Source organism: Ostrea edulis, chromosome 1 (assembly GCF_947568905.1).
Source record: "Ostrea edulis chromosome 1, xbOstEdul1.1, whole genome shotgun sequence".
Classification (NCBI taxonomy): Eukaryota; Metazoa; Mollusca; class Bivalvia; order Ostreida; family Ostreidae; genus Ostrea; species Ostrea edulis.
In genome coordinates, this window is record NC_079164.1 from 44,146,224 (window position 1) to 44,162,967 (window position 16,744).

General features: G+C 37.6%; 1 protein-coding gene across 3 annotated transcripts in view; it reads right to left on the reverse strand.

The window, feature by feature from the left end:
* Positions 1 to 358: 358 nt before the first annotated feature.
* The window catches only part of LOC125653880 (ATP-dependent DNA helicase Q4-like), a 200,442-nt gene continuing 184,056 nt past the window's right edge, over positions 359 to 16,744 (reverse strand). For all 3 annotated transcript variants that reach the window (XM_048883566.2, XM_056150184.1, XM_056150179.1), the window contains exons 20-22: positions 10,210 to 10,387; positions 6,030 to 6,177; positions 359 to 2,621 (exon numbers count right to left, since the gene is read on the reverse strand). In XM_048883566.2, the coding sequence (XP_048739523.2) occupies positions 2,385 to 2,621; positions 6,030 to 6,177; positions 10,210 to 10,387 (563 nt within the window). In that variant the 3' untranslated portion in view covers positions 359 to 2,384. The remainder of the gene's footprint in view (positions 2,622 to 6,029; positions 6,178 to 10,209; positions 10,388 to 16,744) is intronic.

Here is a 16,744-nt window from a genome sequence, read left to right on the forward strand (position 1 = left end):
ACACACTGTTTTATCATGGTATACCCACATAACAAATGTCAAGAGATAAAAAAAAGTTATGGCCTGCACAAACTTTGTATGAGAAGTGGAATAAGAAGAATGCACACTAAAACAATATCTCCCTTTTTTGGGAAGACATAGTAAGGGATTCCAGAAAACAACCATTTGAAGTACATTGCATGCACATTTGCATTTTTCATTCACATAATGTGATAGGCATTTATAACATATACATGTAGTTACAGAATGTATTGAATTTACTTTCTTTGATTACCAGGTTAAGTAATATACATTTGAGTAAGAACTGAATGAACTGAATAAGGCTTTGGTGTTGGCAAAAATAGAAGAAAAAATTAAATCGAAGATTTCAAATTTATTCCAAAGTGCTTTTGCTCTACATACATTGTATATTCTATCTCTCTCTCTCTCCCCACACACATGGTTCTTCGGATGAGACCGCAAAAACCTAAGTCCTGTGTCACAGCAGGTGTGGCACGATTAAGATCCCTCCCTGCTCAAAGGCCATAAGCACCGAGTATATATAGGCCTAAATTTTGCAGCCTTTTACTGGCAATGGTGGCATCTACATGTGAGTGAAATATTCTCAAGAGAGACGTTAAACAATATACAATTAATTAATTATATATATATCCAAATGTGAAAAATTGTTTCAGTGTCCATCCAGTAATCAATAGGTAAAATTTTAAATAAAATATGACAACACGTTTATATATATACACACACACACACATATATATATATATATATATATATACACACACACACACACGCTAAATCTGAACAAAAAATATTTCAGAAGAGAGATGCAAAAAAATAGTGCATGCAGATCTGCATTTTCAGTTACATCATAAGATACACCTAATTAAGAATACATAAAACAACAGACATTCATTCTAGACAAAACAATTGGTAAAAATTGAATTACAGAGGAAGGATTCCTACACTGCAGTGAGTAGTCAGGCAAGTACACAACATTGTTTATTCTATATCTGTCAAACGGAAGTGATGAGAATCTATGTAACTTGAAAAAATCCCCAAAACTAATGAAGATATATAGTGCCATTATTGGAGCAATCCAATGACTTACATAAGCTGTTATATATGAGAACATATATCTCTTTTAATTCATATCTACAGAGTCTCTCATAGGTATATATTAAATCCCAAGATTTAATATAAAGTTTTATAACTGTTCCTTTATCACATTTGTAATACAGCATGATGAAACATGTGATAAGACAATGTATTCTTGCAGTAAAACAACCAATTTATCTCACACTTGATGAATGCAAATTTACTAGTGTAAACTTTGCATCTCCATGACGAGATAATGGATCCAAAGGGACAAAGAAATTCAACCTTCTTGTGTTCAATGTTTTCATGAAGTATTTTGCATTTCATTAACCAACATTACCGTAAAAATTCCATTAATAATGCCTGATACACTGACCAAAAATATGTTTTGGGGCATGGGGGTGATAACTTTGTACCCGATGTGTCACTCAAGTGATAATAAATTGATATAACCAATCTTAATTAAGTACATGGTGTCCATGCTGGGTTTTGAGGGGGAAAAATCAATTCAAGAACAGAAATGGCTGGGTTTGCTTTAAGATATGTTGTAGAGGAGCTGGTTACACAAAGTAGGTACCATGCTTAAAAAACGAAGTTCAACTACATGTAAATGTTTTGAAGAATATGTCCAATCACTTCCAAAAAGACACATGCACATCTTCACTGCTTCCATAACAGCTGTACAAGGTCTGAAGGATGTCAAATAAATGCTGTAAGAGGAGTTGATTACAAAAATAGGTACCGTCTATTCAAGACATGCTTAAAAAATGACAGTTCAACTACACATAAATTTTTCAAAAAAAAGTCTGATTATACTTTAAAAAAGACACATGCTCATCTTCAATGTATCCATAACAACTGTAAAAAGTTTGAGGAATGTCAAGTTAGAGGTGTGAGAGGAGTTGATTACACAAAATAGGTACCCTATTATAGGGACGCCAACCTGCCTGCCATTCACCATACTATAAGCCAGATGCACATTGTGCAACTCGGCCAAAAATGTGATCAGAGAAGCTCACTCCAGCTTTCAGCTCAGGTGAGCTAAAAATATTCATGAGATGCATCATTGCTCAAAACATTGTCAAAGTAGGATAACAAGATAAGATGAATTAAATGGTCAGGAATTATGAAGAAATTTAAACAAAATAACAAGGTCTTTTGTTGGAAACCTTAACAATTATTTGTAAGAAACATTAGATTAAAAACCAGAAACAATAGAATTAATCTATAAATACCTCATAATAATTAGAAACAGTCTTTGAAACATAGATAACTTCAGTCATGTATCTCTACTTAAATCTGATAATTTCTTGTACAGCAAGTTTTACAAGAAAGTTGAAGTCCAGGTTCATGTTACTTCTCCAGAATCGCCGAGCACGTCCCCACGTCTGAGCAGGGAAACAGGGACTGCTGATACCGTGGAAAATGCGTGCTATGGCTCTTCCACTGAATCTGTGCTCATGACCATGGATACTGATAAGCTGTCTAATATCTGCAATGGCCTGCGAGATCTCTTGTGGTGAAGGCTGAAAAACACCAGAAAAATAGTGGGATGCCATTTATTCCAAAGTTTGGAAAATGATTAATGAACACATGGGTCCAAATCTGTCTTAAAACCTTCTTATACAGTATTTCAATGAAAACAAACATCAACTTAAACAATGTGGTCAATATCATAAAGATCAGAAAATCATCCCAGTCCAGGATTGTAAATTTTCAACATTAATTATCATAATAACACAATCTACAAAATTATAAAATTCTTTAAAAACTGACTGAGATGAACCCACTAATCTTTCTTCAATCATAAAAGTTAAAATATTTACAATGTTTCCTCAGTAATAAACCTTTGCTGTTTCAATTATTTATTTGTTTATGAAAGCATTGACCTTCGAATTTGTAATACATCTCTATAAGAACAAACAAGCTAAATTCAAAATATTAATATGAATATAACTACAAGGAATTGACATCTAGATTGTTTGTTTTATGGGGAGACCTAAAAACAATGACAGCATGGGGTAATTTTTACCTATAATCGGCATATCTAGAAACCTCACTGGTCACCCAAGTATCACACAACCAAAAACTCTACAGTAGATATCTAATAGGTACATGCCTGTGCATCTTTCACATTACAAGAATTTATTTTTTGTGATTAAAAGTAACCTTTTTTTCCTGTCCATGCTTCTTCATTGTCCTGGACAATTATTTATCAGTTTGTATCTGTAACTGCTGTTCAGGCAGGGTCACAACAAACCATCTGTTCTTGGCAATTTTTGTGCCAAATTTGATCTTCAAATGTCTCTAGATCTCCATTAAAATAACATGGCTCAAAAGAAATAATTTTAACATTTCTACTAGTTATTTTGACAACTTGATTTTATTTCATGGTCACGATACACAGTCTGGTTATGCCTAAGATAACTTCCTAATACCATATATACTCGCCTATTAAGTCCAAAACTCTCTGTCTGACTTATAGGCGAGTCCAAAGAAGATTGGTATTTTTCTGGATGGCATAATGTAGTATTTTTAAACAATGATTATTATTGACAAAGTTTGGACATATACTGTTTATGTATTCTAAGATTATGCATAAAGAACAAGTATTCAGAAACTTTAATAAACTTATTTTATCGTATATTATTCATTTTGTAAATTGTTTACATTACTTATTCTCTCAGTAACTTGACTTGCTATAAATATATCATTTATCGGTAAAATTGAATTGCGAACCTGATTTGATATTGAAATATTCATATGTACTGTCTAAAATATTTTTGATAAAGATTAAAAAGACAATTTAGAATATAATTCTTGACTCAATTAAAACTTGATTGCTTATGTTAACAGCATCCCATGCCCGTTTTCTTTAGTGCATGTCTCTATAAGTAAACACAGTGTCAGGTAAGGGATGCGAGTAATTAAGAGAAAAACACTGTTTAGGTAAACGGATGAAAAATTAATCATGATAATTGCCAATAATTGATAAAGTGTAACGTTTAAACCAGCTATGATTTGGAAATTGGAACACCTCAAGGACCCCTGGGACTCATTCCCACAGAGATTGTGGGTCATTCATTCAAGAAATGCGGAATTAGCTACAAAATGGATGGCAGTGAATACAATATTCTCTACAGTGACGTCGTAAAGTCTGCGTCTGGTAAAAACGCTGCTACAGATAAAACCAAAGACTGTGAAAGTGCTGCGATGACATTCAGTTCTTTCAGCTATAGAAGCATCTCCTGGAAATTTGTGCTGACAGTGAAAACAAATTCCTTTCCTGTCACAACACTTGCCAGTGACTTCAAAGTGACAATTATAAATGTGTATTGAATAATGTTGACTTAACGGTATATGTATTGATGTGCTCTATAATAGTAACTATGAATGCTTTTATTTTGACTTAATTAGTATCTATTAAAGAAGAATATCAGTAAAATTGATGGATGCTCCCTGAAATGATGATCAATTTCTAATGAAAGGTTTGAAAGATGGGAACTTTATTAATATCAAAAGTTGTTGAAATAAGGAACTTTTATATGTTCTGAGTCACCTTGACCTTCCAAAATGACCTTAAAAAAACCTTAGTCCAAAAGTCCTTGTCTCAAGAAACATTTGTGATCAAGTATATCAATTTATGATGAAAGGTTTAGGAGATATGAGCTCGGACGGAGAGATGGACAGACATGACGGTGACCATATGCTCTCCTGAAATATTTTGACTGATATCAAGGGGTTAGTGCTAGGTAATGAATCAATAACCTTTGACTTGTGAAGATGGAAGGAGTCTAGATAATATTGTTTTTAAATAATGCATTTTCACTATATAAGGCCAATTAAAATTAATTGATAGATTATCATCCCAGCCCGCCCCTCAAAAAAGGGCCTACAGCATTTTCCCCCCTTCATTTTTGCAAAATTGATTAACAAGTAAAAACATACGATTATAAGTAACACTCTGTATATCTTCACAAATGAAAGTGTACATTAAAACTATTAAATCTTCATCAAAATGTAATATTGATATGTGATTTTTAACAGTAGCTTGTCTTTTTTTCTTTTTCCACTAAAGTGTAATCGATGTCAGATTATCCCCCCTCTACATAACTATTTGAATTTAGATTTTTATCCGACATCAATCTTTTGATCTTGCCCCTATGAGGCCTCCGTCACTTGCTCATCATGAATATGTACAGAGTTTGTCTGCTTGATGTCCTAGAGTAAAGAAGGACTACTTTTAAAAAATTGAAACGTTTTTTGAAGTTTCGTTAACCCCTGTAAAGGGCAGGAATCACAGAATTCAGGATTGAAAATTGGCACAGTAGGATCTGAGAAAAATTTTAAAATGTTCAAACAGAGAGCAAGTGACATAATAAATCAATAATTTTCTATCTTCAGAGTGAATTGATCCTTGACCTTTGACCATACAACCTAAAAATCAAGTTTGGTCTCAATCAAGCAAATGATTCTCAAAATGCAGAGGAGACAATATATTACAATGTCCAGTTTGACCTTTGACTTTGTGAACCCAAAATCAATTGGGGTCATTTACTCCTTATGTCTGTCAAGCAAAAAAGAGTTCTTAAGATATTAAACAGATAAGACTTGGTCTACACACTGACTGACAGGTGCAAAACAACATGCCCCCTCTTTTTCAAGTGAGGGGGGGGGGGGGGGGGGGGGGGGGGCTTGTAGACAGTTTGCTTTAATTTTGTATCCATTTTAATATTTGCTGTCACATAACTTATCTAATCAATGAAAGATATCTAGCTCATCTGACATCAAATTATTGAGCCTTTGGCTCAGGGAAAAAAATATGTATAACTGTGGTACATATATGTGCGTTGTATAATGTTTAGTCTGAGTAATTTGGAAATCTCCTTTACAGAAAAAAATCTCTCTGTAAGAAATGAGAACAAAACACTAACCTGCTTTTCACTCTCATCTTCTTCTCTCTGGTTGTACTCATTTAGAATCTTCTGGCTTTCAAAGTAGTCATTGATAATTTCCTTCAGTTTTCTGTTCTTTTCTTTGTCTAAGGTGTCTGCTGCCATCCAAAAGTTTTTATGAGACACACTGGAAAAAAAAAGAGCTGTCTTACTTTAACTAAAATGTCCATGAGGCTCATCTCACCTGGGGAATATTTGAAATAAGGTGTTTTTTTAACACGGAGGTCATAATGACATCCTACAATTAATGATCGGTCACGGTAGCTCAGTGGTAGAGCGTTCACTTCCTAACTGGGGGGGGGGGGGGGGGGCGGGGGGGTCGTCGTGAGGTCGAGCCCCACCCATGCCAAGGCCGCGTCAAACCTAAGATGTAAACATAGGTAATGATTCGCCAAATGCTTGGTATTTAGAAGTGGAAGTCACAGGTCTTTCGGATATGACCTTAAAAATGGAGGTCACGTGTCGCAGCAGGCGTTGCCACATTTAGGAACCCTTCACTGCTACGGCCCTTAGTGCAGGTTTGAATTTAGGGTACTTCGCAATCACTGTCCTAATAGCCTTAATTGACATGTTGTCATCCTACAATCACTGTTCTAATGACCTTGACATGTTGTCATCTTACAATCACTGTCCTAATGACCTTGACATGTTGTCATCCTACAATCAGTCCTAATGACCTTGACATGTCATCTTACAATCACTGTCCTAATGAACATGACATGTTGACATCCTACAATCAGTCCTAATGACCTTGACATGTCATCTTACAATCACTGTCCTAATGAACATGATATGTTGACATCCTACAATCAGTCCTAATGACCTTGACATGTTGTCATCTTACAATCACTGTCCTAATGAACATGACATGTTGACATCCTACAATCACTGCCCTAATGACCTTGATATAGTCCAAAAGATCTTAACCCCCTCAGCCATATGATTCTATACTGAAGTAAAACTACTGTGTTGGCCAAATTAGAAATATTGCCTAGTAAGAAAGCCTCTCAAGAGCCTGAAGTGTTTACCTGTCTAAATAAATTGACAAATCTAAAGCCAATACAGCCAATTTGAATTTTTTTATTGCTCTATCGAGTAACATGGTGAGTTGAGATGAAGAAGTTTTTCTTATCCAATCACTCCATGACAGACATGAAATTTGGAATTCTCCAAAAACGTAAGAACACTTCTGTAGAACCACTAGAAAAGCATTTGTAACAAGCATTTGTAACAAGCAGAGTGCGCCTGGGGTAGCAGTCTCTCTAGAGGAAGAAGTCCAAACAAAATTCATGACACATTTTGAAATTTTAATTGCTCTAGAAAGTAACGCCATTGAGGGAACATTTGTACCATTAGTGTGGTGATTGTGTGTGGTGGTACACGTATTAAAAAGAAGCTAATATGTCACTAGTGTTTCTATACAAAAACATGTCACAACTTCTGCTGTCGCGAGATCAAAAGTTAAGTTCAAAAGAGATGTGTGCATCAAGTAAACATTAAAAAACTGTAATTTGGTAGAAAATACTTCTTATATATTTTGTGTGAATTTGTTAAAAACAAGAAGTAAAATTGAATCTTGTTTTCCAATGAATTTGGCCTTCAACTAGTAAATCTACTGTCTGTCTGTAATGAACTTGAATGGATCATGAGTTTATGTATCCCAGGGAGATCTCCTGCAGGTCAATTCGCATAATATCCGTTAGAGCTTTGATATCTATTATAAATCAGCTTAACCCCTTCCTGTAGACACAATCTACTGTAAACACCAATTTACAGAGAGACTAGCTGGTTCACAAGTAACTGGCCAGTCAGGATACGAGACATTGTAATGAATAATTTTGTTACTGTCAGCCACTTTTTTTTTTGCAAATTTAACATACCAGTCACTCATTCTTCAAAAAATGTCTTAAACATTTCTTATCTTGCAAATCTTTTCAATTTGGTTACCTGAAATATCACCAATTAACACCTTTCAGCACTTCAGCAGTGAGAGGTCTATCTGAATGGCAATTTCCCATGATTTTATTCACAGGTGTTAATACATGTAATAGGAAGAAGAATGACCTACGCATGAATTTTCCTTAACTTTCAATTTGATGTTTAGAATAAATTGCTGTGGTTCCAAACTCACATGCTTAGAATTAACATTTGGCCATTTGTACCCATTTCTACCTAACCCGAAAGTTACCTATTTGTGAACTTGGATCAAATGTGGACAAGCTCAAGTTTCTGATGCTGATACTGTAAGTAATTAAGACTTTAACAAGGTTACTTATTTAACACTTAATATCTTAAAATATTAAAAAAATAAAATAAAATAGAATTGCTTCATTTTCTCCTGAAACAGAGCTGCAGGTTCACAGTCACCTGCCGTTTCATCATTATCTGTCTATACATCATGAAATGTCAATATTGTCATTTCTCTCCGTCTTGCAAAATGTTTACATGAAGATATCTAATTTGAAATCAAACTTCCTACTTTATAGATGCCTATCACGGTCTCTATTTTTCTGAAAACAGTTGGGTTTTTGGGAATTAAAATAAAATACCGAAACTTTATTTCAGAACAAAATTGTTGTGGTCCCAGCATTGCCCTGGGATCAAGGTCTGAACAAAATAAACCTGGAAAAATGTTGGATAGCTGCATATCAATTTGACAATTAGTATCTTTGTGGCTCTTGAGAAGAGGATATTTACAGAATTTTCATGTATACATAACTTGAAACCCCTATTGTGGACCTATCCTTATCTGGGGGGTGGGGGTGTCACAGTGTAAAGAAAGGTTATTCTACATGAGGGTTCTTGTACCAGGAATTTTGTTTAGGTCTTGATATTATAGTAACATATTTGAAATGGGGAAAAATTTTCATACAAGAAGTAGGGGAAAAAACCCTAGTGCATTAAGGTATAATTAGACTCCTTCTGACTTTCCATTTGGCCAAAGCTAATACCTCATTTTTAAAACAGGTTTTATTTAAGTCTTGATTTCAAGGGACTGGGCCTTTCCAATTTGGAAAAATAGTGACATTGCTTGAAATTGGGAAACAATTTTCAAACAAAGAAGTACGGAGAAAACCAATCTAGAGAGCATTAAGGTAGATGCATAATTGAACTCCTTCTAACTTTCAACTTGGTCAAAGCTTACCTCATTCAAATAAGAGGTCAAAAAATTAGGGTTACTTAACAATTTTGAAGCAAAAATTGTAATCTGTGGGCCTGTGAAGAAGATTTATGAACAATTTTAAAAATGTAGGCTACCCTGCTTAATTTGTTTTCATTGTTTGGGAATTTCAAAGCAAAAAAATTGGGAAAAATATCTGCTTTTTAGCATTTGGAATGAGGCCTTATGTCAGCCCTCCTACAGACCCTTTTAAAAAACCTGCAAAAATAAGCAAAGGCCAAAAACTTGGGTTTACTGAACAATTTGGAATGAAAATGAGGCTACCCTGCTTCGATTTGTTTTCATTGTTTGGTAATTTTAAATCTAAAATTAGGAAAAATACCCATGTTTTAGCATTAGGAATGGGCCTTATTTCAGCACCCTACAGACCCTAAAAAACCTATGTGCATGTACACTGTACATAAATTCTACAAAATGTATCCTTACAATTCTTGAGATGTAAATTAATAAATTATTGTGACCCCCACCATGGGACAAGGGTCATGGTTGACACAAACACAACACTACATTAAGATGCTTGCATATCAATTTAACAAATTGTAGTATTAATTGCGTTTTGTGGTTCCTTAAGTTAAGTTTTCCCCTGTGTTTCCTAGAAGACTTTAAACCCCCTAATAAAGCCCCATACTGAATTAGTTCTTGAGAAATCCAAAATAAGAAAATTTCACAACAAAGCAATGATGGACACATTTTGCGTGTTTGACACAGGTGAGCTAAAAAGTGATTTACTGTTCTTCAGAGACTGTCTGACATATGCTACCTTATCAATTCAACCCATTTCTGTTACACCTACAATTAAATTCTTTGGATCATTTGTATGCAGACACCCTAAGGTTACAATTCTTTGCCAATTTGAAAGCTCATTTTGGATTTATTATTTGGAGAGTATGAACCAAATCCTTTCTGTTTGTAAATCATAATGCAACTGGTTGAAAATTTCAGTGTTTTCTATTCATCAAAATTAAATTAAGCCCATACCTCTTCAAGCTGTCACTGAGATACTTAAGTTGGTGAATTTCTGACTTCTCATGTTTCTGAACTTGTCCATGAAGGAACTGTAATACATCATCAAACTCCTCATCTGACAGATCACCAGGGGCAGTGAAATGAAAGGCTAGGTTTGAAAACTCCACCATGACACCTGTTCTTCGGGGACCTAGTGAGGAGCACAATATTCTAATTAAATATATCCAATGGTCTGAAACCAACAAATTCTGGGAATCTTCATCTTTAGCTTCAAGTAACTAATTGATTTGAGCTTGCAATGTTAAAAAGGGGAAACATTTTATGCCATCAAATGATTGAATAATTCTGAGCTTTCTGATTGGCAAACTAGAAAATAATAGAATGTTTTATTATACCTCAGAATGTTTTTGCTATATAAATGTTGGGTGAATAAATTTGCTATTTCTTCTGGATAACGCTAGCCGTGAAATAGCTTCTGAACTTTCTCACCTTAGTGAAATAGTCTCGAAAATATTTACTGGATGCTATATTTTCCCGCGTTTTCTTTTCTGTGATGTCAAAGTCTGATAACTCTAATTAGTTTACCACTCGGATCACCTCGGTCGATTCCATCTAGGCTAATGCTGTTAGTTTACTTCACTTTGGTATGTCTGACACAAGTAAAGTCTACTTTGGTATAATAAAACACCTATATTTACTGACTTTTCAGACAATAGCAAGTTTATTGTCCCCCTCGACAGCAACTATTTCCCTTGGCTGCGCCTCGGGAAATAGTTGCTGTTTTGGGGGACAATATAAACTTGCTATTGTCCTCATAGCCAGTAAATAGGTGTATAATATTCACTTCTATAACACTGTCTTCAAGGTGAATATAAAATTTGATTTCTCCAACATTAAATAAAAAATAAGTTGGAAATTCCCAAATTGATATGATTGGGTTTTATTTTTGGTAAATAAAAATCACTTTAATATTTCTTTTAACCATAGATCTTACATTCTATAGATGAAAACAAAGATGGCTGACTTATAAAGTATTGTTTTGTAAGCTCTAGTTGGTGCTTTCCATGTTTTAAAATACTCAATCATTTCATAAATCAGTTGATACTTTGTTGCTCAATACAATGCTTATATCCTCAAAGCACCTCCAGGTATGGTAATTATTGTACTTCTCCAATGACTAAAGCAGTGTGTTGTAATATATGACCTAAAAAAAGTCAATAATTGTATAACTCTGCTTGTAAATTTTTAATGCCAAATCGCAATATTAGTCAGAGATATCATCCATATGTGAGCAGGAGACTGACTTCTGATTATCTTCATAATGAAATTTCATTGCTCAAAAGCGTCTAAGATATCATTCACAAATCTTCTTTACTTATCTATTGTCTCATGGTGGCCACAATTTAAGACTCATGATGTCTCATACACCTTGCACCCCCCAAAAAAAACCCTGCATCCTCCCTTGATTAATGGTAATATGGTTCAAGATACACATGTACATGCAAGTCTCAAAATTTCAAAGTTTAGACAGTACACCATCTAGTGGTAATGAACATACTGATTAATTATCTTTGCTTTTGGTTATTACCAACAGTGGTTGCAGCATTAAGAGTTTTAAAAAACCCATTATTTCAATGCTTACCATTGAGTTTCACATCTCATGATCAAGTTATCATATATACCAGCGATATCCATCGTTTACATGAAGGGCAATTTCATTCAGGCAAGTCTTTACCTATCATGACAAGAATCTTTACCCAGCTAGAGCATGAGTTATGGGTATGATTTTGTTATAAGGATTTAGTAATAGAATCAGAACCCTGCTTTTCTTCTTTTATTAGGCAATCATGTAAATAATATTTATCATATAAAATCGTAATTATCATATATCCATCAATAATCCGAGTTTACAGCTGTATGCACATCATAAACAACGAACCAGTCCACAAGAATTACGTAACAGATGAGGAGTGGTGTGGTCAAACATTGGACGATCTCATTCATTTAATAATTAAAGGGATCGAGTTTTTGTGATGCATGCGTATTAAAAACTTCAAAATAGAAAAACAGTCCACTTTTTAAATGAAAGTTTAACTTATCTATACACCTTTCTTTTCTTATATAGAATTAAAAATTAAATTTCTTATAACATTATACAACTAAAAAATGTTAATATTTGAACTGCTTGTCCCCTATCTGGATGAGTTCATTCATGGCATGAAATCTAAAGAGATGTATAAGTAAAGCAAGTTTGTTTCAAGTCATGGGAGAGTCAAGCAGAATATCTACATTTGAGTATACATATCGTTCCTAGTTGCTCGCAATGTGTTTATCATTACATAATGGTCAGCATGCATTGCTCCTCACGAGCTCATCATCACTATGCATTTAGTTTTTCTTACACATGTGCAGTTGTAGAGAAGATTTTTGAAAATGGGTCAATTTTGGGCAGTTTTTGCCCCACCCCTAAAGTCCCAATTTCCAATTTATGTCCCCCTTATTCCAAAGATGCTTCATACAGAATTTAAAAAGAATTGGGATGATAGTTATCAAGAAGTTAAAATTTTCTATTGTTCACACATTTAAGGTAACTCCATACTCGCATCATTATCTGATAAAAGTTTCAAATGTGTATTCATTTCAATCTATTAGAGTTAAAACTGATAAATCATAAAATAAAATATATAGGTCATCTCGCTTTTTAAGATGCGAGACATACATATACAAAATCATTTATCAACGTCAATAAATTGGTGTGTGTATACACAGGCCTATGTGATGCGTCTAGTACTGTTGCTAACATAGTGTGGTAGTATGTAGTAGTAGTTGCTTCATATTTTCCTGCTTGCAGCACCAGTCGCCAGCTAGTACTTCGGTATGAAAAGATAGCCGAGTGTGTAAGTCTCTCCTGCTGGTACACAGCCTCTCCACTGGCAAGACCCTAGCGTAACCTCCCAGAGGTGCACACTGGAAACTGGGTACCTTACGGCCCCAGGCTGACCAGCTAGGGATCTCGGAGTAGATTGGAGCCCTAGAGGTGCAGTGTGCATGACCCACCTACGTGTGGACACGCTCTGGCACTCATCAATCCAATCCCCAGCTATGGGTAAATAGCCTGGTAGTATAACCCCCCTCTCTGGGTTTATGAGCTGCCACAACCTGGGTGGCAGAGCTAAGCAGCAGTCATTGACAGACTGATGACCTGGTGTCTGTAGCTACTGTGGCTTGACGGAGGATCCTTCGCTTAGAGGACAACGACAAGGCACTTTGCCCAAATATGGGAACGGCAGAAACTCAAGATGCCGTAAAGATCTGAGTTGGAATGGCAGCCAGGACAGGCGATTCCATGAAAAAACACGTTCCAAATCTTCTATGGCAGTATGATCTAAAGAATCAACGATATGTGGTGCTGATAGTCTTCAGAGATCTGTCAGTAACGTCTCCAGCTTGGATCCCTCTCAGGTGTGGGGGCAGGGTCGGGCCATTGCGGCAAATCCAGCAAGCGCCTGAAGAGGTTTAGAGTGTGCTCTCTCAATGGGAACACCCTGAGAGGAAGAGTATGCGAGGTGGTGGAAACACTCTCTCACCGAAGAATTGATGTTGGTTGTGTGCAGGAAACCAGATACCGAGGTGGACAGTGTCGCACTATCAAGGGGAAGGATTCCAAGTACAAACTCTTCTGGTCTGGAAATGACAATGGTGCGGCTGGGGTGGGAGTGTTCTTGGCTGAGGAGTGGATCGAGAAGGTATTTGAAGTGCAGCGTCTCTGACAGGATCATCCTAGTGAAACTTGTGGTCGGCCAGCGTGTGCTCAGCATTTTGTCAGTCTATGCACCTCAAAGCGGTCTCAGTGATGTGCAAAAAGATCAGTTTTACGACCAACTACGTGCAGTGACTGTCAAGATCCTGGCATCTGACTTCCTTATCCCATGCGGAGATTGGAATGGCCATGTTGGTAGTATTGGCACCGGATTCAGAGAAGTGCATGGTGGTCTAGGGTATGGTAGGCCAGATCCTGATACAGAGGGTGAGAGGATCTTGGAGTATGCACTGGCTTTTGATCTCATTGTCGGCAACACTTGCTTCAAGAAACGTGACAGCCACCTAGTGACATACAAGTCAGGAGGCGCAGCTACACAGATTGACTTCATCCTGTTTCGTAAGAACATGCGCAAACTTGTCACAGATGTGAAGGTAATCCCTGGTGAGGAAGTTGCTCTACAGCATCAGCTCCTATTTCGTGACATATTGATTGACATGCCAACCAAAGCCAAGCACAAGTTCACACCTCGCCTGAAAGTCTGGAAAGTCAAGGATCATGCAACTTGCAGATACTTCCAGGAAGCATTTGAATCACATGTATCGGCCTCAGCAATGGGAGCCAAAGCCACTACCCAGGAAATCTGGACTAACATCAAAACAAGTTTACTGAAGACAACTGAGAAGGTGTGTGGCATAACACGATTCCACCGATGGTGACGAGAAACTTGGTGGTGGACAAACCTTGTGGAACAGACCATCACAGCAAAAAGGTTAGCTTACAAGGCCTGGAAGTCTGGAAATGGCACAAGAGCAGAGTATGATGCGGCCAAGCGTACATCTAGACGAGCAGTTCATCATGCTCGCTATGAGGCAGAAAAGCAGATATACGAAAATGTAGATACCAGGTCTTCAGAGGTGTACCACCTTGCAAACCAGATGCGAAGGGAGAATGTTGATGTTGTGGGCGACAAACCAGTAAAGAATGAGGCAGGTGAGATGTCATTGAACCAAGAAGCAAAGAAGAAAGCTTGGCTAGAGCACTATGAAAGGCTCCTAAATGTGGAATTTGAATGGGACCCTGAACACCTAACTGATGAATCACCAGTGGAAGGGCCACCTGTCCCAATCTCAATTGATATGGTGAAAAAGGCCATCTCCAAGATGAAGTCAGGTAAAACAGCTGGACCATCGGGAATAGTAGTGGAGATGATCCATGACCTTGCATCCTCAATTGTCCGTGATGGCAAGGTCCCCACTGACTGGGAGCAGTTTCATTGTCTGCCTCTACAAGGGCATGGGTGATGCTCTGGACAGGAGCAACTACTGTGGACTCAAACTGACAGAACAAGTCATGAAAGTCCTGGAGAGGATTGTGGACAGCCTTATTAGGCAGTTGGTGACAATCGATGACTCCCAGTTTGGCTTCGTCCCTCGCAGAGGTATAACTGACGCAATATTTGTTGTTCGGCGGCTGAAGGAAAAATATCTCGCAGTAAACAAACGGCTCTATATGGCGTTCGTGAACCTCGAAAAGGCATTTGACCGTGTCCCTCGGAAGGTGATCTGATGGGCACTATGAAAACTTGGTGTGGAAGAGTGGATTGTGCATCTGGTGCAGGGGATGTATGTCAATGTCCGTAGCTGTGTTCGCGTTGGTGATGGCTACAGTGAGGAGTTTGCTGTGAAGGTTGGAGTCCATCAGGGGTCAGTACTCAGCCCTCTGCTTTTCATCACTGTACTCGAGGCTCTTTCACGCGAATTTCGCACCGGTGTTCCCTGGGATGATCTGCATGCAGATGACCTGATTTTCATTACTGACTCATTGAATGAATGTATCAAGAGGCTCCTGACTTGGAAAGAAGCTATGGAAAGGAAAGGACTGAGAGTGAATGCGGGCAAAACCAAGATCATGATCTGCGGTACGGGTCTTGACCTACTTCAGGACTCGAGCAGCTTCCCATGTGCTGTCTGTTGTACAGGTGTAGGCAGCAATAGTATTTTCTGCAATGGCTGCAAGCACTGGGTGAACAAGAAATGCAGTGGGCTCATGCGCCTGTCTGTGGACCCTGACTTCAGATGTTCAAGATGCAGAGGAACGGCTCACCCTCTTGACGGCAGGCTGCAGAGTGATATCCAAGTTGGTCTGGACAAGTTGGAGGTTGTAGGCGCCTTCTGCTACCTTGGGGACATGCTTTCCGCAGCTGGTGGCTGTGACCTTGCAACCACTATGCGTGTGAAGACCGCTTGGAAGAAGTTCAGGGAGCTGCTACCAGTCCTGACATCACACCACCTGTCGTATAAGACCCGTGGTTGAGTGTATAACACCTGCGTACGGAGCGCTATGCTCCATGCCAGTGAGACCTGGGGACTGACCAAGCCAAATCTTCATCGCCTACTACGCAATGACAGGGCCATGATAAGACAGATCTGTAACATCAAGCCTGAAGATATGGCCACTGTAGGTTCAACTGAATTGCTGGGGCAGCTTGGCATCGATGACCTCGACCTCATCTTAAGGGAAAGGAGACTCTGCTGGTATGGCCACATTGTCAGATCCAGCAGTGCAGTCAAGTGCGCTCTAAACATACAAGTTCCTGGGAGACGTAGAGTTATTTGGTCAATGCTATCTTGGAGAGAGCTGACAGAGAAAGATCGTAGAGAATGGAAGATCTCTACTGCCGACCCTCAAGACTGGAAAGAATGGAGATCTGTGGTGAGATCTGCCATGCGTGCAGCTAGCCAGATACCTGGAAGGGGGCCCATTAGTGTGGACAATACCCGTAAT